This window comes from Xiphophorus couchianus, chromosome 3, assembly GCF_001444195.1.
Source record: "Xiphophorus couchianus chromosome 3, X_couchianus-1.0, whole genome shotgun sequence".
In the NCBI taxonomy this organism is placed as follows: domain Eukaryota; kingdom Metazoa; phylum Chordata; class Actinopteri; order Cyprinodontiformes; family Poeciliidae; genus Xiphophorus; species Xiphophorus couchianus.
In genome coordinates, this window is record NC_040230.1 from 12,440,509 (window position 1) to 12,461,716 (window position 21,208).

The 21,208-nt window shown below is 38.0% G+C and overlaps 2 protein-coding genes across 3 annotated transcripts; one reads left to right on the top strand and one right to left on the bottom strand.

The window, feature by feature from the left end:
• The first annotated feature begins 532 nt into the window (after positions 1–532).
• On the top strand, positions 533–15,208 carry gnb3a (guanine nucleotide binding protein (G protein), beta polypeptide 3a). Of its 2 annotated transcripts, XM_028013443.1 has the most exons (10): positions 533–1,119; positions 5,588–5,732; positions 7,751–7,855; positions 8,766–8,911; positions 9,459–9,522; positions 11,039–11,201; positions 12,133–12,199; positions 12,275–12,476; positions 12,554–12,770; positions 14,159–15,208. In XM_028013443.1, exons 3-10 carry the CDS (start codon positions 7,799–7,801, stop codon positions 14,263–14,265), a joined length of 1,023 nt encoding a protein of 340 aa, XP_027869244.1. In that variant the 5' UTR covers positions 533–1,119; positions 5,588–5,732; positions 7,751–7,798; the 3' UTR covers positions 14,266–15,208. The 2 variants fall into 2 exon arrangements, with proteins under 2 accessions (XP_027869244.1, XP_027869246.1); XM_028013445.1 differs by lacking the exons at positions 533–1,119; positions 5,588–5,732 and adding an exon at positions 6,150–7,647.
• Positions 15,209–16,488: 1,280 nt separating this feature from the next.
• cdca3 (cell division cycle associated 3) lies at positions 16,489–21,014 on the bottom strand. The gene is made up of 6 exons (XM_028013658.1): positions 20,890–21,014; positions 20,142–20,292; positions 18,640–18,760; positions 17,750–18,556; positions 17,601–17,668; positions 16,489–16,836 (listed from the first exon to the last, which is right to left on the bottom strand). Exons 2-6 carry the CDS (start codon positions 20,271–20,273, stop codon positions 16,744–16,746), a joined length of 1,221 nt encoding a protein of 406 aa, XP_027869459.1. The 5' UTR covers positions 20,274–20,292; positions 20,890–21,014; the 3' UTR covers positions 16,489–16,743.
• Positions 21,015–21,208: the final 194 nt, after the last annotated feature.

Consider the following 21,208-nt stretch of genomic DNA (forward strand, 5'->3'; position numbering starts at 1 on the left):
TCCTTTCCTCGCCATACAAAATGTTGGGGTAAATCTCCTCCGAGGCAGGTGCCATTAGGCTCCCGACGATCACAGCCATGAAACTCACATCCAGACATCCTCCTGCTGTTTGGAGTTTGAGCAGAAACTTATGAAACTGAAATCAGAGCTTCCCGTTGTCGGTCTTTTCCTCAAAATCACGAGCTCTGCTTGATTTTCTGTGAATGAACTGACTCATCCACATGATTATCTTTGATTTCTTTTTAGATCTACAGAATTAGATTTACCATAAACACAAGGTTTGGTCTGGAAAACATAAAAATAACATTTAAAAAATCTAATTTAATTGAAAAATTGCAGGGTTCTTGAAGCAGTCTGGAAATGTATTGAGTTAGATTCAGGTATTTATCATTTATCATAATAAATTTCTTAATATGATAATAATTCTGATTTAATGTCACGACTCAAATTCAAAAATATTTTATTGATCCCAAAGGGACATTAAAAGTTGTTGTAACTCATGTTAATTTAAATCATTCAACCAGTTATTGTAGGTTGTTATGGGAGGAAAGATCTCCTGTAGCAGTTTGTACTACAGCGAATTTGGAGGAGCCTCTGACTGAAGAGGTTGATCTTTTATAATAGTTCTGTATCTTTCCTAAATCTTATCACATCATGTCTTTAAGTCACTGATTTACAAAAACAAATAACTGGAAAAGCAGGCAGCTACTTTTAATTTAAATATTTCCTTTCTATCTGTAAGCGCTCTATCCTCTTGGTGGAACATGATGGTGGCAGCATCATGCTGCTTTTCTTCAGGAAAACTATTCAAAGTTGCAGAGACGTTATTTTTAATTCATGACACATTCAGATTCCAAGGCTTTACGTTGGAAATCTCCAGATGAAAGGTAAATAATTTATGATTAATCATCTGATTCATTCATACTACCAACATATTGTCCTGTTAGTCCTAAAATCACGATTTGCTGCATGCTCTCTGCATCCTGTCTGGTGTGTCTGCTAACAAATCCCCTCTTTGCATTTCTGGTTTTTGTGTCCCGCAGCCTGTCTCTCCCAAACTCCACTCATTCCAAATCCCGGGTCAGCGCTGCTGTCGTCACTGCACTCGACGGAGCACAGGTCAACACTTTAAAACCCCCCGCAGCTTAATTTATCCTCACTGCATCATAATATAAACCTCAAAGTGGGCAGCACACACACTGACACACATTACAAGCCTGTTTATTCTGCTCCAGATTTAGATATATGGACAAAACATGCAAACAAAGAGTTCATGCTGTGTTTTTTTTTTTTTTGGCACAGCGTTCATCTTTACTGGTTTCAATCCTTGACTGGAAATAATATGTTCATATTTGACCCGTTTAACCTATAGTAGGGACATTTTATTTTATTTTAATGTTAATTGCAGGCAGCATTTTAGCATTTGAGTCCTTTAGTGAAGATTCCCAGTCAGTTTTTATCTCACAAAGCTCAACCAGTTGTTATATTTATGTACAGATTGTTTTGGTAACCACAAATTTATACAAAAGTTACTGCTTTAAAATGATTACGTTTTAGGTTTTATTAATATAATATAAGCTAATCCAAACATTCTCTGTGAAAAAACAAACAAATAAGACATGACAGATTAAAAAAAAACTGAACACAGCCCACAGATATTGTGATTTCTGGTATTCTTTGGTAGCTTTATAGCAATAGAAGTTTAAATTTCAAATATATTTTAATTTCATTATGATATCAATGCCTGTATTAACCGTTTAGTAAAGTGATGATAACATTGCCTTCAGTTAATATTAACCGGAGTATCATTTATCTTGGTCTGTTGTCCAGCTTTTTATTTCCTTCCTTTATTATGCCACTGCAATGTAATGTTTTGTTTGCTCTATATTTTCATTATGTAAAGCACTCTGAACTGCCTTGTTGTTTAAATGTGCTATACAAATAAGCGGGCTGTTTTAATTCACTTCATCTATTCACACAGGTGCTGCAGCCTGAGCTTTAGAACGGTCAGTTATATAAATACTTTTCTATCGCTGGACAAATGTGGAGTACTGAGGAAAATCTTGTGTTTTATCTAGTGTAATAAAAAAACAAGTTCTCAAGTAAATTCAAGTTTATTTGTATGGCACATTTCAGCTCTACATCATAAAAACACAAAATTAAAAAGTAATGTAAAACATCATACTGTCAAAAATTGAGAAACCAGTGACAAATGTTACATTTTGTCATCAAAATGATCAATACACGTTGAATATGTTGATCAATGAGTCGAAAGCAGCTGTAAACAGGCAGGTTTGTAGCCTTGATTTAAAGGAGCTCTGTTTCTGCAGTTTTTCAGTTTTCTGGAAGTTTGTTCCCAATTAGAGAGGCATAGAAGCTGAATGCTGCTTCTCCGTGTTTGGTTCTGGTTCTGGAGATGCAGAACTAGAACCAGAAGACCTGAGTGGTCTGGAAGGTTGATACAAAAATAAAAAAATACTTTGGTTCTGATTTTTAGGCAGACCTGTGAAAACACTGTTGTAGTTTAAAATGTAAATCACTACAACATTTATCTTTTAAACATTGTTCAAAAGATAAATTCATACTCAGACTTAAATGACAATTAAATATTAAGTAGAAGAAGTCAAATCAACACATCCTGTTCCCTCATCCTGACAAAGTACAGAGTAACAGTTGAGAGTAGCAACTTCCTCTGTAACAGGAAGGAGTCTCCATTTAGTTTCAGCAAATTGTAAATTAAAGCCAATCCTTAATTTTCAAGATGATCCTCCACCTGTACAACAAAAACAATAATACTTTTTCTTCCTGACTATAAAAAATCTGTATAATTTGTATAAGTTACCTTATATGAATTATAATGACGACAAAAACAGTTTAAGCTGCAGTATGTAACTTTTATTAAATAATTATGTTTTTTTTTTACATATTCGTGAAGTCATCATTATGTTCTGACAGAATAAGCTCTTCCTCACTCTTGTTCTCTGTTACATCTGGTTCACCACAACATGACACGGATACTAGGGCTAGTTAGCGTAGCCACCAGTGATGGCGGATAAATGACTTCCTGGAACGGTAAGTCGTTTCTCTGCAGCATTGATTGACAGCACTAAGACCCGCCTCCTGGCTCTGATTGGTGCGTTTCCATTTAGGACTCTCCCTCCTGTTGTAGAGGAAGTTGTTCCTCTCCACTGTCACCCTGTATTTTGTCAGGATGAGGGAACTGGATGATGTGTTGGTTTTAGATTTTTTTTTTTTTACTAATTAGCATTTGATTGTCATTTAAATCTGACTATGAATTGGATTTATTTACCTTTTAAACTGCAACATTGTCTTCACAGGTTGGCCTAAAAATCAGAACCAAAACATTTGTTATTGTTGTATCAACCCTCCAGACCAGTCAGGACTTCTGGTTCTGGTTCTGGAGATGCAGACATGGAGAAGCAGCATTCGGCTTCTATGCCCTTTAGTCTGGAACAAACTCCCAGTTGGGAGTATTTGGAGGAAATTGGTATTTTCACTGATTTGTCTAATATTATGGTGGCAGTTTTAACAAATATGTAATAAACATATTTTTGTAAAAGTCACAAACTGCAGCTTTAATGAGAAACACAGGAGTTTGTAAGCAGCAGGGTTTCCATAATGAGCAGCTCAAACAAATTACTGAAAGTGTTTTTGGGAACTCCAGCAGCTGATTTAAAGTCTTTTTGCTCAAACTTGCTGGAGAATATTTGGTTTCTGCTGTCAACGAGTTAAATCTTTGGCTGAATCTGCCATTTCACAAAACAGATCCAAGCTAAGCTGTTTCATAACAACTACAGGTGATTTAGGTGGTTAGGTGACGTGCAGCAGCTGTGAAGAGAAACCTCTCGGATGAATTTTGGCAGGTTTTATGAGAGCGTTTGGTTTTAATCAGTGAGCAGAAACAGAAAATAAAGATTTTAAATCAAAGCATACAAATCTTTCTTTGGGCACTGAAAATATGTCTTTAAGAATATTTTAAAAAGCTGATTTGGTGCTGTGTAAATATTTAAAATCAGAAAGAAAAATCTCTAAACCATTTTGTCTGTCCCAAAAAGGAATTAAGTGGCAGCAGACTTTTATTTTTGAGTACTTTGGAAATAGCAGAACAATTAGCAATACGTCACCTTCCTAAAATAAAGGCCTAAGTCACGACTTCTTTCTTTCCTAAAGTTTTTTAGGCAAAGAAAAAAAAAATCACTTTTGACAAAAAATGACTCAGACCGTTATTTTAGGAAGGTGACCAATATATTTTTCAGATAATTTTCTTTTCAAGCAGTTCTGCTGCCCCCTGGCACAACGGCACCCTGGGTCATGAGCCATGTTGATCATATCAGAACCTGCTGCTGCTCTGACCCACTAAACATTTTGTTTTGGCTGACAGCTGAAGGAAGAGTTAATTTACACTGACTGGGTGTGTTTGCTCAGTTGTTCTGTTTGCACAGTAATTATAAACCAGGTAGACTTTTTATTTTTGTGCTCCAGTAATTCATTCTGTCACAATAACACGTTTGGCTGGACGATAAGTATTGCAATAATCAATAACGTTGTTTTGTGATCATTTTTAAGTGATATTATGGTTATTGCGTAATAGTGCAAGACGTTTTAAATATCCACAATAAATAAACAAAACTAAAAGAAACAACAAATAAAATGAATTTTGAAGGTGGGCTGCACCGATTGCAGTTTTCTGTCCGATTACCGATTTTTAAAAAGCCGGACCTGCTGATTCTGATTTTGGCCGGTACCAATTTTTTTGTCTGAATTGTTGCTAAATAAAGCAAGAAAGTTGCTGAGTTGGTACCAGTGGAGAGACTGTTATTAAATGTAAACGTTCAGACACGACTTGGCGGGCCGGTCTGTCAGTCAAACCTTTCTAACTGGAGAGCAGAAGAAGACAGAAGTCGATTTTTAGACCTTTGCTAAGGAAGATAAGATCAGCTTTACATGTAAGTATCGGCCGAAAACCGATCTCCCAAAATTAAGTGAATAAATCGATATCAATGGATAAATTGGTGCATCACTATTATGAAGTCTCTGTAAACAAAATTGAGTCCAAAGCACCAGAATGAAGACTTTTGTCACCCAGTTTATAGTGGAGAGAAAAGAGAAAAAAGATAAATCATGTAAATAGGAATTATTGATCTCGTTTTAATTTGTCGTGTGATTAATTAATTTATTGCGACAGGCCTATCAGTAAATTCCCACATTATTCCTTCCAGGCTGGTCTCTGCTCCGCTGATCTTCCTCTCCATCCACCAACTTTCTAATATTAGCTTCAGTTCAGGTTTACAGAACACAAACTGCAGCTCTGACCACCATAAATAGCCATGTTCCCAGGTCTGACATCCAGTCTCCTTCCCTCCCCAGTATGGTTTCCATCTCTGTGTTTCTCACTCTGATTCACCCCTGCTCCGGCCCTGTGACCCCCCACATCCACGTTTTACACCTTGTTTGGTTTCCCTCCGCTCTCCCCCCCGCCGCCCTGCCCCTCTTCTCTGTCCATCAGGTTTTATCCCCTCATCGCTGATCTGCCTTCATCCCTGCAATCCTCATCTGTTCCTCATAGGAGCGGCGGACCGAGCGAGAAGCATCGCGCTGCGTGTGCGACAACAATAAGTGACTGAGCGGAGGAGAAAGTGTGCTGAACTTATGACAACAACCTGAAGCGATCTGATCGCTGGAGGAAGAGCTGCTGAAGATCCAGACAGTTGGTGAGTGGACGCTCATGTGCTTCACTTCAGACTTTTTTTCAGTGACCAGGAAAAAAGTTCACCGAAAGGATAAAATCACATTTTGCAAAGGAAAATATATATAAATCCTAAACCACATATGTTAAATTGTTTCATTGTTTTTGTTGTGACACCATTTGATTACCTCCTTCTTTATTTTATTTTGTTGTTTGTGTATTTTATTTTTGTTGCTACTATTCATTCTCTCATCTTGTTTTTCTGCAGATCAATACTTATTCTGTGTAAATTTTAAAATAAATAAAAATAAAATCACGTCTATCAGATCTTTTATAAATTAGGTCGTTTCTTTGACTTTTCTTTTACCTATAAAAGCTTTCAAATGTAAAAATCCAGCATATCAAGATGAATTAACAGTTTTTATTTAAATATTCCCCTTTATGCCGATGACAACCTCATCTTGCCACAAACTCAATGAACATATTTGTTTGCTAATCTTTTGTGGCAGATAAAGCAAAGAGATTTGAGGCGAATGTTATGGTGGTATTATATGGAGAGATAATCTCAGTAAAAGCAACTTCCCTCTCCTGTGGGATTCCTTAAAAAGCAGAATTAAATTGGTTGTGTGCACACATTCAGATTTATACTGGAAAATATGTGGAATCTGACTCTAACGGTCATTTTTCGACTTGATTGAAAACTTGATCAATAGATGTAATTTTCAGAAATTACTGCAAGAAAAATCTCCAGCTCCCTCTCCTCCATCTGCCCGTCTCATCCCGCTATCCTCTCCCCATCTCTTTCTCCGTCTCTCATCCAGATGTAAAGAGCAGTCAATAATCGGATGAGAGCAGATTTGAATCAAAAGGCTTCCCTTAAAATCTCAGCCCTGTTGGATAAAAAAAAAAAAAAAAAAAAAACTAAACTGGCTCTTCTGTCTCACCTCTCGCCCTCCCTCCCTGCCTTAATGCACTTCTCCATCCAGCAGCCATTTAATCACATGGGAACAATGACAGCGTTCCAGGAACAGGACGGCGAAAAGGCAAACTCACATTCAGAAACAACAAATAACAATAAAATTAAAATAACAATAAAATCCTCCCCAGTTTTCACTTTCAGGATCATCAGCTGCTAGAAGAAACTGCCAGGTTTTAATTCAGACGCTTTTTAAAAAAATAAATCAGATCTCTTTCATTTAAAGTTAATACCACCTACACTCTCTTACCCTCCTTTTTTTACTTTAAACAAATTAAAGGCAAATCCTCTTGGTCATGTGTTATGACAAGGACACTCATTCAAATAGTGAGAAGAGCGACTGAGAGATTGCAGCCTGCACACATAGGATAGCACACATACGATTGTTTTCAGGTAAGACAAAGGAAGAACAGATATCCTGATTGCTCATTCATAAGAAAAGTAATTTGCTATGTCAGCTTATCATATTTTTTTGCTGTGAAATGCTTCATTTTTAAATCTGTGATCGCTTCTTCGCCTGTCTGCTGATTGCATTTGTCACACCGTGTGAGTTCGGCCATTAAGCGATTGATTTTCTACCCTTTTTAATCACCACATTACCAAAATTCAAAAGCCATCAGCACTAAGTGAGAGCTCAGCACAAACTCCGCGTTGTTTCAGGAGGAGCCGACACACATCTGGCACGGCGACAGGACATTCTGGTTTTCTGTGTACATTCAGGGTGAGGATGTGTTGCATCTTCTGGAAGAACAAACTGAGTCGTTAAAGTCATGTTTGCCTCCTCGTTCGACCTCTCGCTGGTCTCTGCGTGTGTGTGCGCTGACGTTGTCCTGAAGGTGTGCCCCGCGGGTTTCTCTGCGAGTTCCTGCGTATTTATGAAAGTTTGCAAAGCAGACGAGGGTTCGTTTGACTTGCAAAGCAGCACTTACTTGGAGTCAGGCGCAAGGCAGGTTAACAAGCTCAGGTAGGCGCGGGTTCGATTACAATATGAGGTGAAAGCACAGGTGGAAGGGTTTCTTTCTAATGACCTGACTTTTATTATGTTTTATTCATGGTTTTTATTTTAGGACGTCTTTTTCTGTTTCCACTGGTGACATTTGCTGGTAATCATCACCATGGGTGAAATGGAGCAGCTGAGAAAGGAGGCAGAAAGCCTCAAAGATCAGATCACCGTAAGTAGATCCTTCTCTGTCAAGAATCAGGACAAAACCAGGTTTATTGTGTTTAATGGTGATTCTCAGGGTGAACTATCATCCTTGCAAAATGAATCCCTCTTATTCTGTGAATCAGTAGGAGAAAAACACTTTTCACATGTGTCCTTCTCACTGTTAAAATCACATGAGAAACATTTTCACATAGATATTGTCATAATGGCCTTATGTGTCATTTAAAAAATAGAAATTACAAAGAATTTGATAGATTTTCATATGTGTATCAAATTAACATGTGAAATAACATCTTCATGTCACTTCCAGAAAGTATTTTATGTAGTAACATGTGAAGTTTTATTCCATGTTTTCACATGTGGAAATTAAATTGCGTAATAGTATGTGAAACCGAGAGGAAAGCCTTCCATATTTTTTTCCAAAAATGTTTTTCTGATGTGAAAAATTATGTAACATGTGAAGCACGCATGATCAAATATTCAACATTTAAACTTTTTCCGCTCATGTTTCACATCAGACGTTTCAAACAAATGAAACACATGGTAAAACTTTGCACATGTACAAATGTTTCCTGTGTGGAAGTCACATGTGAAGCAGGGGATCAAATCTAATATTTTGTGCATGTACGTCACATGTATGTAAAACATGTTACATTAGATCATGTAATAACTTTGAAAATGTGTATTTCACATGTAAAACTTATAATTTATGATAAAAAAACATCAAAAACATGTGGGAAAAATTTGCTAATTTTTAAATTTAAAGTTACATATATTTATTTCATCTGTGGAACATGCGACCACGTGTTCCCGTGTGTTGATGATGATTTGTGGTGACATAATCACATTAAAAAAAACAGAATTTTGTGCATTTTCTCTGTGAGGGTAAGCGTGTTTTGGGTCTGTGTGCTCCGCAGGCGGCCCGTAAGGGAGTGCAGGACACCACGCTGCAGGAGGCGGCAGCGGGGGTCACTGTGGTGGGGCGCATCCAGATGAAGACCAGGAAGACGCTACGGGGTCACCTGGCCAAGATCTACGCCATGCACTGGTCCACCGACTCCAGGTAGGTACATGCAACCCTGCACACGAGTTCACCTGGTTTACCTGCAACAGAATCGATCGCAGAACGATCGATTCTGAACGCAGAACGGTGTGTTAGATACAAGAACGATAATAACTCAAACAGCTTGGGAAAATTACTTTTGGAGCATCTCGCTGCAAAACCTCAAAATCTTTCCAATTGTTTTTTTTTTGTCTACTTTCTAGTTCAAATATCTTAGTTCACTTAAAATAAGAAAAGCAAACTTAAAAGTAACTTTTCAGCAAGATATAGGGGCTTGTTTTAAGTAAATAATTCCTTAATATTGATGAAAAGTTCTAGTTCCAGATAAATTCACTTATAGCAATACATCTTTTCCATGTTATAAGTGAAATAATCTGCCAGAGGAACTAGAACTTCAATATTAATAGTATTTCTTCTAATTTAGTTTTGTGTTATTTCAAGTGAACTAAGATATTTGCGCTAAAAACTAGACAAAACTACTTGTTAAAATTTTGTGTTTTTTCCGAGTTTGATGCGATTTTTGTGTTTTTATTTCTGTTTGCTGCAGGTTGTGCGTCAGCGCCTCACAGGACGGAAAACTCATCGTGTGGGACAGCGTCACAACCAACAAGGTGGGTCAGAAACAAACAGCGTCACCTGCAATGATGGGAGCTTTGGATTTGTTTTTCCACTGATGACTGAATGTCAGGAGTTATAACGCAGGGCAAAGAGCCAGGCAGTTTTATTTACAGAACATTTTTCACAAAATTCACTGTAGAAACGTTTGAATGAGTTACAACTTTATATTTATTGATGATTTTGTCTTTTTTGTTTTGAATGCCTGTTTTACAGCCCTCTGTATACAGAGATATCATAATAAAAGTCCTAGTTATTGTTACCTTGTGGTTGTAAAAACTCTCTGTAACTAAACCTGCCTAATGTAGACAAAGCCTTGTAAAAACATCCTGCCAAAATAAACAAGGACACACTGGGACATTATTAAATGTCAAATACCACTTCTGGTTCAGGGGTTTCCTTTTTTATGTAAAAATTAAAGCAAAAGATGGAATTTTATGTTAAATATGTTTTCTGCTGAGTCATCACCACTGATGGCGCAAAATCGTTTTCACAACTTAATTTCTTTTCTGGCAAGTCATCATAAAAAGAAGTTCATCAGTTCATCCAAACTTACACCTCCTCTTTTCTGGCTTTTATTGTTATCTATTACATTTTATTTCTTATTCTAAATGTGTTATTGAATAGGAATATTTAGCTCATATCTACGGAGAGTGAAGAGTGCTAAATAAAACAATAACTAACTTATGAAATGATTACTTAGATGTGCCACTGTTTTTTTAAAACTACAAATAAGTACAAAAATAATTCACAAAATATAGAATTAATTATGTGCATTATTTCATTTAAAAAATTTTAATATAGCTAATTATTTCTTTGAAAAGTTGTTTCAAAGCAGTCAATCAGACGCCGGGTCTCCCTTAGCCCCGCCCACGAAGTTTGATTGGTGAAGTTGACAGTTTAAATTAATTCATGATGTGTTTCAGCAAAGGTACATGAAATGATTTATTAAATCATTAAATAATTATGTCTAGTTTATAGAATGACATTTAACTGAGACATGTATAAATAATTCTACATTTAATAAATTATTTGTGCATTTATATCCGGCTTTAATAAATTAACAGTACATTTAAATAATTATTTCATAAGTTATTTATTACAACTTGGCACTCTTCACTATAAAGGCATTTTCCGTTTTGGATAGATTTTTTATTCAAAAATCACAACTTGCTAAAACTAAATGAAACTATTTTGATATGTAATGGATTAATAGCATTATATTTCAATTTGTAGCATACTAGTTCTGATTGAACAATTAACAGTAGACAGTTTTGGGATTAGTAAAATTTCATCTTTAAAAATCTATTAAAAGTAAATTTAATTTTGTTCAATTTTATTGAAATTTTAGAATAAAGTGTATTTAAAGGCCTTAAATCTATTATTTACCTCTTTAGTGTTGTTCAAATTGATCCTGATTAAATTCACAACCTTATCTTAGCTTTTAGGTGTGTAAAACCGCAGTTTTTCAGGTTTCTAAGACAGCTGGACGTGTCCTGTGTGTGTCGCCAGGTGAACGCCATCCCGCTGAAGTCGTCCTGGGTGATGACATGTGCCTACGCGCCCTCAGGAAACCTGGTGGCCTGCGGCGGCCTGGACAACATGTGCTCCATCTACAACCTGAAGGGGAAGGATGGGAACGTCAAGGTGATGCGAGAGCTGGCCGCACACACAGGTAGGACGCGCGTAATTGAGCAAATTGAAATGACAAAAATAAATTTGCCAATTTAGAAAAAATAAATAAATAAATCACATTTTTCGCTAGAAAAGCTTTGGCGTTTTTGTTTTTTTTTTGGCCGTATAGACATAGATGTTTTTTAATTGAAACACTTTTTTGTCTCACACGAGTCACATGATCAACAACCGGATGTTTACACTGGCGCAAACCATGAAGAAGACGAGACAGGAAGTAGATGGAGGATGATGGCGCAGCATTATTTTTTAATGACTTATCGCGTGAACAAACTTATTCACACGTGATTTTAATTGCGTTTCTTGTTTAATGGAAACACCGCAACTGCAAATTTGTGTTTATTTATTTTTACATTAGCGGAATATAGACAAAGATTTTTGCACATTTGTAATGAAAATGCAGTTACTGTGACCAATACACGAGGGCACATCTACTCAGTCTAGTTCTATATTTTGTTCTCTGAGCGCTGCCGTACTCTATAATTTATTTACATTACATTTAGAATTCCTAATTGCACATTTTGAACGGTTTGTTGCAGTTTCTTTTTACATGTTTGAACAAGGTAGTCATCCTATTGTTTTTGTCAATTTCAGTTTCATTCTAATTTATTTTACATTGGTTGTTATTCCTCTAATTGCTAAAGTTGTGTTGTGTTTACATGTTTGATCAAGCCAGGGAAGCTACTGGTGTATTTGAGTGTGTTGTACTGGTGCAGAGTTATCAAATAAATTTATTATTCAGTACATTTATGGCTGTGTTTTAAAAAAAGAAAAGTTTTAAGTCAGTTCAGCTCTTGTTTTTCTGTATCGGAGCGACATTGGTTGATACCAAACCCCAGATATTTGTATCGGTATTGGAAAAGAAAAAAGTGGATCGTTTCATCTCTAGTTTTTAAACTCCTCTGTCTTCCCAGGTTATCTTTCCTGCTGCCGCTTCATCAGTGACACTGAGATCATCACCAGCTCAGGCGACTGCACCTGGTAAGAACAGATCACAGCTGACTGGACCACCATCTTAGTGTTTAGGACATAAAATAAAAGCTCATTTCATTTCAGCATACTCTGGGACATAGAGACAGGGACCCAGAAGACTGTTTATGCTGGACACCAAGGAGACTGCATGTCCCTGGCCGTAGCGCCAGACTTTAAGTTTTTCATCTCAGGAGCATGTGACTTTACGGCGAAGCTGTGGGACATCAGGGAGGGCACCTGCAGACAGACCTTCGGAGGCCATGAGAGTGATGTCAATGCCATTGGGGTACACATGAAGAAGACGTTTTCAGGATGTTTTTCCTCTAAAAGCCTCGATTTGTAATAATTTGTCATTCTTTCCAGTTTTTTCCCAATGGTAACGCAGTGATAACAGGATCAGACGACGCCACCTGTAAACTGTTTGACCTGCGGGCTGACCAGGAGCTCATCACCTACCAGGACTCCGGCATCATGTGCGGCGTCACCTCCCTGGCCCCGTCCCTGTCCGGCCGGCTGATACTGGCTGGCTACGACGACTTCAATGTGAACATCTGGGACACGCTGAAGGCTGAGAGAGTGGGTACGTACATGTGGAAACCTGATAAATTATGGATTACACCAGACAATGAAAGAAACATTTGCCCTGCAGAGGACAGTGAGGGGAGCTTTGTGATGGCCACTTTGTTGTCCTTGGAACTGAATTTGCTTGTATTATTTGGCTCATTGTCCAGTTGGACTTTTAACTTTCTGCCTGATGTTTGACGCTGTTGCTTCAGCATTTCCACAAAATGTTCTTTACTCATCATGCCATCTGTTTTGTGAAGTGCACCAGTCCCTCCAGCAGCAAAATACCCCCACAACACGATGTTTTCCAGCTTGTGAATGTCCTTTTTACTAAAAATAAAAAAATAAAAATAGATTGTGGAGGTAAAGCTTCAATTTTGCTTCCACAAATGATTGGACTTTCCACCAAAGATACCTAAATGCATTTTCAAAGTGTAACCTGGCTTTTATGTTGTTCTCTTCTTTGCTTTGGATAAACTCTCTCAGTCTTTTGCTTTTGTTGTGGAGTTGAGAAGTAAATTTCAGTCCAAACATGTTTATATCTGGGACACAGAACCGTTTCCTTCATAGATATTATGATGGCTAGAGAATCCCGTTGTGTGTGTTCGATAAAATAGTTTCAAAATAGGACTGGATGACATGGCTGAAAGACTTCTCACCGTATCAGAGTTCCATATCAGTCGATATCAATAATTATCAATTAGTTTTTTGTTTTAAATATCTGAAATAATGCCAAACTGGTGATGTGACCTTTCCTGTTTTATCCAGTTTTCTCTCCACAATGTTGTTTTTTATTTTTAAGCAGCTATGAGGCACAGTGGTGAAACCTGAAACTGCTGCTGAGCAAGTTACCCAACAGGTTGTTGCTAGGTAACCATAGAGTGAGTTGCTAGGTAACCAAAGAGTGAGTTAGTGAGTTGATTCAAATCACTTTACTTAGCTAGTCTTGAGAGGTTTATTAGCTAAAGTCTTTCCTCTTCCTACATCCCCCAGAATGCTGTGCAGTTCTGGATTATCTAAATATCTATTGATATTGATCACAGTTCTAACACAATATATATAGTTATTGGTTTATTGTCCAGCCCTAATCCAAAACAGTTTCCTATTACGGTTTGATTGACCTATCAGGAGTTTACAGACCAATGGCATCAGTTGGACTATTGAAAACTATTGGAAAACAGTCATTTTAGTGAATATAATCAAATAGAAATTTTGACTGACATAAAACAGAAAAAGTTTGTCTGATTTAATGTTGGATAGTGTTATTTTATACAGTGCATGTAAATATCTGGTTTCAAATGCATAAATAAGACTTATATTTATATTGTTATGTTATTTATGTATCATATATAGTGGTTTTTATTTGAGAAATAGTCACCTTCTTTGATTTATGCTGTTTTTCAGGGGTGTTGGCCGGTCACGACAACAGAGTGAGCTGCATTGGCGTGCCTGCAGACGGCATGGCCTGCTGCACGGGATCCTGGGACAGTTTCCTCAAGATATGGAACTGAGGCTGTCCCTCTGCTACAAGCAGAAAGAAAGCGGTTCATTTATGCTTGGAAACATGTGAAGATTTAAAACAAGGCGAGATCAATGGAGGCAAGAGGAGACACGTAGAGTGAGAAGAGGGTATTTTATCTATGCCAAGTCATTTCTAATGTTGGAGGAGAGGAGTGTAATGCAAGGGTTTCCTCTTCTCCCAGTCACACTGCACTCTCACCTTTCTTCTCATGTTCTGGCGGAAATTAGGGTAGAACAAAAGAGTGGGCGTCCTAGTCAAATTTCTCATTAGTTGATCTGTAAGTCAGATTAAACAGATGGCGGATGCATAATTTTTGGAGCAATATTAAGATTACCCAATGCGAACAGTTGCCAAATGGAAATGGTAGCACACTGGATGAGTCAGAACTAGACACATGTCAAGTCACAGCCTGTGTAGAGTCACAGAAGCTCCACTTATATGCTGTTTAATATGAGAACGTAGGTTACACCATATGAATAACATGATTTACAATCATTTGTTTTAGCTTCGGTAGATCCCCTAAGTACTTAAACTTTCTTTTTATTTTCTAATTTTATTTAAACTTGAGTCAATAGTTTGCAAATGTCTGCATTTGTGTTTGTTTTGTATGTGACTGATGGACAATATTTAGCAGGATTTGGGATTGTTTTTGGCTTTATCCCCTCAGTAAATAGGTAAAAACTCAAAATGACAGATGGATTAGTAAAATGGTTACTTGGTGACCCGTTTGTCTCAAGTCAAAACTGTATCAAAGCAGTAACCTTGAATATTTATATATCTGCTTATACATTTATCTTTATAGCAGGTAGGCTCTGAATACTGATTGTATACATTTAGATGATCGAACTAAAATTTCAACTACATTTCTTTTCAAAACTTGACCTACACTGCAATGTAAATGAATAAATTTGGGATTCTGATAAACAATTGTACATAGTCTTAATTTCTGACTCATAATGTTCACGGCTTTGATAAACTGAACCTTAAGTGAGAACACAATATGAGTTATATCCATTTATTGTCTGTACCTGCTTGTCCTTAGAGGGTTGCACTAGTGCTCATCTCCAGCAGTCATTGGTCAAGAGGCACATTAGTCACTAGTCCATCAAGGCAGCACAAACACACCTAAGGGCAATTTAGGGAAACCAATTAACCTGACAGCAAGAGTGAATAGTCAGCACAAAAATATACATGTACTAAAGAGTACCACTTGTTTTATATATCTGTACTAGAGAGTAGTCATCTGAAAAAACATACTGAAGAATGAAAAACTATCAAGTGGGGGATGCTGTGGTGGTGCAGGGGCAAAGCACAACCCACATATTTGAGGTCTTAGTCCTCATGGCAGTGGTCGCAGGTTCGATTCCTGGCCTGGTGACATTTGTCACATGTCCCCCCCCTTTCTCATTACCCTGTTTCCTGTTGAACTTCCTTCAAATAAAGGCCACTAGAGCCAACAAAACCTTAAAAAAAAGTAAAATGGCTACTTAAGTGCAACCCCGGCCTGTTACCTAGCAACCCCAGCGGAGCTCTGCCCATCACCTAGCAACCCAATGGAACTCCAGCAGGTTGGAAAAATACTGTTTAATTTGTGAAAATGTTTAAACACTCAAGGTGGGTCCAATGTAAAACCAAGGAGGAGTACATGAAGAACTTCATGTCCACTATGGAGGATCCTGTGGCAGCACAGATGAGTTTCTGTCCAGATTCTGGGAACACTGGAGTTTGTGTTACCTAACTTTTATTACCTAAAGATTTTAAAAAAAAATTAAAAAAAAAAATTCTGGTGGACCCTAAAGTGAAAACAGGTCAGCATTGGAGCTTTCAACAGGAAAAATTATCCAAAACCAAATTAACTATTCCCCAAACATAAAAATCAAGATTGTTGATTGAGATTGTATGTATGCACTTAAATGCCTAATAATTAAAAAATAAATAAACTGATGTGAGATGGAAATCACAATAGGAACTGACCAACTCTGTATGCTTCAGCATTGTGAAACATATTGGAGAACCAAATGGTGTAACACTGGCCCCCCAAAAGTTTCACAATTAACAGCAGGTGTCAACTTGTGCTACAACAACAATTAGTTTTTAGGATTTTTACAAATCTTCTGCATGTGTGGCAGTAAAAGTAGACACAGGTAAACCAGAGGAGCATGATGCACTTTGCTAAAAGCACCAGAAAATGAAAAGGCAGCTAGACGTGAGCTGATCTTGTAGTGTTAAGCCTTTATTCTGTTGACAAAAAGATTTGACAAATTTAAATTACACAAATGCTTTAAAAAGGTCTGACAAAAAAAGTTAACAAAATCTCATGTAAAAGGACAAGCAAAACGAGGAAAAAAAGACCAAACAAAGTAGGAAACTGCAGCAGATATAATATTTACATACTTCCAGAAGCTACACATAAAAGTACATTTTTTTTAAAAAATTCATAGGAGGGACAGATTCTGAATATCTTCCTTCAGTGGTTCTCCTTGTCCAGAGTCACTGCCAGCACCCTGCGGTCCATCTGTCCAAGTCTCTGCTTGGACTGATTGGACACCTTCAGCTTCGTCTGCACAGTGAAAACAGAGAAAGTCACTACAATGATTCATTTTATTGAATTACACATAATCAGAAATCCTTCTGCAATAAGTCAACATGGGCTTAAAGGGCTCACATTAAGCAAAATTCACATTTTTGTACTTTCATTTGGGTCTCTACTGCTTTTAAAAAACAAGCAGCCCAAGTGTTTCCAAACAAAATAAAAAACACCCAGACATTTTTGTGGCAATAAGTTAATATTTTTTGGTGTTTGGAAAAAGAGCTGTTTCAAAAACCTTTAAAATGTAGGCACTGCTCCTCACCTAGCAACCCCCACCCGTTACCTAGCAACCCAAGTTGAGTTCCAGCGTGTTTGGTCAGCTGGTTTTACCACTGTACAATGGCTGCTGGAAAAAACAAGTGTTTTGTTGTTGATTTAGCATTCAGAAAAGATGTTTGAATAATGTTAAAAAAAAACAACAACAACAAAAAAACCAGATCTATAATTGCACATTATTTGCAGCCATTTCGACTTGCGCATGTAAACATTGAGTTGGGGGGTGTGGCCAGCAGCAGCTCATTTGGATTTAAAGTGACAGGAGCTTGTTAAAAAGCTCTTTCTAAAAGGAGCTCAAAATAAGAACTGTCCAGACTGAAATATCATCCAAATATAATTTTGTGCAAATAATAATAAAAAAGGTAGTGAACATGTGCCTATCTGTTCAAGAAAGTATAATAATGGATCCTCTTTAAGAGATGATGGTATTAGTGTAATAAATGAATGCCTGTTTGTACCTGAGAACGTTGGTCACGGGGAGAGTTCGTCTCCTTAAGGATCTGAAGGGGAGAGCGACCCTCAGTACCTGGAGGAGAAACACTCAAAAACTTACAAATCTATAAAAAGAGACAAAAGTCTTCACACCAATTCTATCCGCCTTACACACCTTTTTGCTTCAGTTTTCCAGACTGCCCCTTGTTTTCGTTGCTGATGCTCTTTACTGCCACATGGACAGCAAGAGGAGAGGAGCTTCCTTTGTTCCCCTGAACTCCTCTGGATCTCAGCCCAGTGGCACCGAAACCTTTCCCCAACCACTGCGGCTTGAACTCCAGCTGACTGGGGCTCTTTATGTCAAAGGTGGGGCAGCGTATTCCTGTGCACACAGGTACCTGCTCTGGACTGGGGATATCTGGTTGCTCTGAGGGAGGCAAAGGAGATTTGGTTTCCTCTGCTTCCTTTGGCTGGACCGTAACAGAGGAAAGGGCGTACGCATGATCCACGCCGTCCACAACTTGGTCCTTTTCCACATCAGGTTCTGAGAAAGCACAACTTTCATGGTGAATCTCAGCAAACACCTGAGATGAAGTTGCCCCCTCATGGCATGTTATCAGGCTCATGCTCAGCCTCTTGTGCAATGGGGTCTCCCTTGCTTCTTCTGCCTCCTCCAGGCTAATATTCGCTTCCGTTTCGATCTCTACTGCCACCTGAGGATCCCAGAGAAGCTCAAAGGGACTCGAGTTGCCAATGAACACCTGAGAAGCTGGGGTGGCCAAGAGGTTTGCATGTTCGGCTAGAGAGCTAAAGTCAGTTGCTCTGCGTGGACTGAGAAGCGGCTCTGTAGAGGCCAGCTCCTCATCCCCATGGACCTCATCAACTGGATCACTGTGGCGTTTCTGAGGACCTTCAGGGACTTTGCCTTCAGCCTCGTTGTGGAAGAGCATGCCCAGGCGGCGGGCAAAGGATCCGACGGTTGCTGGGGGAAGAAAAAGCAGAAGTTCAAGTCAGACCGCTGAGGCCGAGTAAAGCCCAGCAGGAAGTTGCTTACAAAATATTTACCTCTCATGATTTCCCTCACAGGGGTGCGGGTGATACCAAAGGTAGGCGAGCGGGGATCGTTTACAGCCAGGGGGCACTCGCTTTTCACAGCTGCAGCAGAGCTGGACTCCTTTCCACAAACCTAAGAGGTGAAGTAAACTTAGCCAGCGCTTGTCAGAAGTATTCACACCTTGTCCACATTTAGTTACTTTACAACCAGAAGTTCCAATGCATATAAACTACAAGTGGAGGCATTTATTGCATCATTTATCACAAATGTCTTAAGAATTTGTACTTGTTGTCACAATAAATTCCAGGTAATATTAAAAAAAAAATATCAGGCTTGACAGTTTTACCGTTTTGTCCACCGTTTGTTCAAAGAAATCAATAAATAGATTTGATAATACAGTTACCGTTCGCAGTTTGGTGAAGCAATTACAAATGGGGAAAAAAGGTAACCAATAGTTCTCATTGTCACTTATTGTTATCACAATTGTATCACAAAATGTCATGATAAAAATTTAAGTCCATATCACCCACCTCTAATATAAACTCCAGTTCAAATTCCTCCCTGGTAAGGCTGCAGAATATCATAATTTATAGTAATTGCAACATCAGTGTGTGCAATATTTACATCACAAAGGAATTTTTGTAGAGCAGTTATTGTTGACCAATCTATTCCAAGGGTTATGATCTCTCATTTTTATGCTAATGTAATATTTAGCCAGGTGGACAGTCTCACAGCAGCAAATGCCTACGATGCTCAAGGTCACAGAGTGACATTTATCACAAATGACAAGAGATGAGAGGAAAGAAAAAAATAGGCAAATATTTCTACCAACATAGCTGTTGCAAAATTTTCTAATATCATGCAGCCACTTCACCTGAATCAGGTAACCAAGTTACCTTTCACAGAGAAATGTTAATGAGCTAATTCAGCTCAAGTGTGTTGGGGCACATACACAACAACAGACTCCAGGGACTGGAGTTTTAGTGCGAGCTAAACCATTTCATTGGTTTTGTCCATTGAAAGCTCCCAGTCTCAAGCATTTTATAGTCTTTTAGCAAACATGACCTCTTATAGCTTTCTTTTTTCCGCTCTTCTATAAAGGGCAGATTTACGGAGAAATCAACCAGAAGACATCACTGATTCTTGAACCTGAGCAATGGATCCTTGTAGCGTTACCATAGGACATTGGTTTGCTTCTCTGATTAAAAGTTCTGCATGCCCAGCTATTTAGCTTAGCCATGACTTGGTAAGTTGGCAGATGTGACATATTATCTACTCAGACTGAACAATGCTCTAAGGTTCCAATATCAGGATATTTTATATCCTAACCCTGATTTAAATTTCTCCATAACCTTCTGCTTGACTCGTTTGCTGTGTCCTTTGGTCTTCATGATGCTGTTAGTTCACTAATAAACCTCAGAGACCTTCAAAGAGAAGCTGGAGTTAAACTGGGATTACAGGAGCTGAAAAAGGCATTCAAGGAGGAGGTGTGTAGTCAAACCAGATAACCAACCTGAATGGGTGATCGATCAATCCCAGCAGAGGGAGAGCGCGGATCTATCAGATGGCTCACATGAGTCTTCTTGATGACTGGTTGTGGTTTTGCATCTGCAGGCACAGCCATCTTGCTCTCACTTGCTCCCATAATGCCTATTAAAGGTTACCTGAATCCCAGGTGGACAAAAAGCAAGTTTAACGTTAAAAAGAACAGAACACAAGAAATTTGAGATTAAGAACTGACATAAACCCTGCAAAGTGATCTTAAGTCAACACGTTTCTATCTAATAATATAACAATTTAAAACAAATTTCTTTTATCTACAGGGGATTCTATACAGCCACCGTTCTAAAATAAACACATAAGTGTAAATATCTGCAGCATACTTGCAATTATTGCTTGGACAAAAGGCAGCTGTGGTAAGGACTAATGCAAGTAACAGCAAAAAAAAAAAAAAAGCAGAATAATGTTAAGTGAAGTAGCAAAAATTGACAGGGTTTAGTTCCCAAAATACACAAAGAGAGAGATTACAAACTGTTCAACCCTGCATATAACCCGTGTCTAATTGTAATAGATATTAAAAATATCTATTTTTAATACATCAGCAATCACTTAATTGCTGATATATTTAAGCAATTAAGTGTTTAAGACTAAAACGTAAGTCAAAAGCAACGAAGTTCAGTCAATTAACTAAAAAGTTTTCAGTTTTAATAATAAAGCTAAGAAAAAGGCGTAAAGTTTACGTTTATAAAGTGTTTCTTTACCTTAGACGAGACAAAGCCACACAACTTCAGACCCTTTCACTTCCAACTTCACCTTCCGATAAACACGAGTTTTAAAAAGATTTAAATGGCGGGTTGCGTGCCTCATTCTTTTAAACGAGCCAATAAGCGCACGCTTCCGCTTTGCCGCCTCATGTCCGATTGGCTTAAACCAAGCCACGTTTGAAATGGGCGTGGCCTATGCGTAACGACGTTTTTGAACGTTGAGTTAAACAGCCTTTGCCAAAGATAAAATGTTCGTTTGAAATCTTTGAGAAAAACACCCATTTGCATTATTTAAACTCATTTCTTTTCGGAAAAA

Coding starts and splice junctions, on each gene's coding strand:
- gnb3a (XM_028013443.1), top strand. CDS start 7,799: ATGGGTGAAATGGAGCAGCTGAGAAAGGAGGCAGAAAGCCTCAAAGAT. Junction 12,200..12,274: donor AGCTCAGGCGACTGCACCTG/GTAAGAACAGAT, acceptor ATTTCATTTCAG/CATACTCTGGGACATAGAGA. Junction 12,477..12,553: donor GTGATGTCAATGCCATTGGG/GTACACATGAAG, acceptor CATTCTTTCCAG/TTTTTTCCCAATGGTAACGC.
- cdca3 (XM_028013658.1), bottom strand. CDS start 20,273: ATGGGAGCAAGTGAGAGCAAGATGGCTGTGCCTGCAGATGCAAAACCA. Junction 18,557..18,639: donor TGTGAGGGAAATCATGAGAG/GTAAATATTTTG, acceptor TTCTTCCCCCAG/CAACCGTCGGATCCTTTGCC. Junction 16,837..17,600: donor CCCGTGACCAACGTTCTCAG/GTACAAACAGGC, acceptor TTCACTGTGCAG/ACGAAGCTGAAGGTGTCCAA.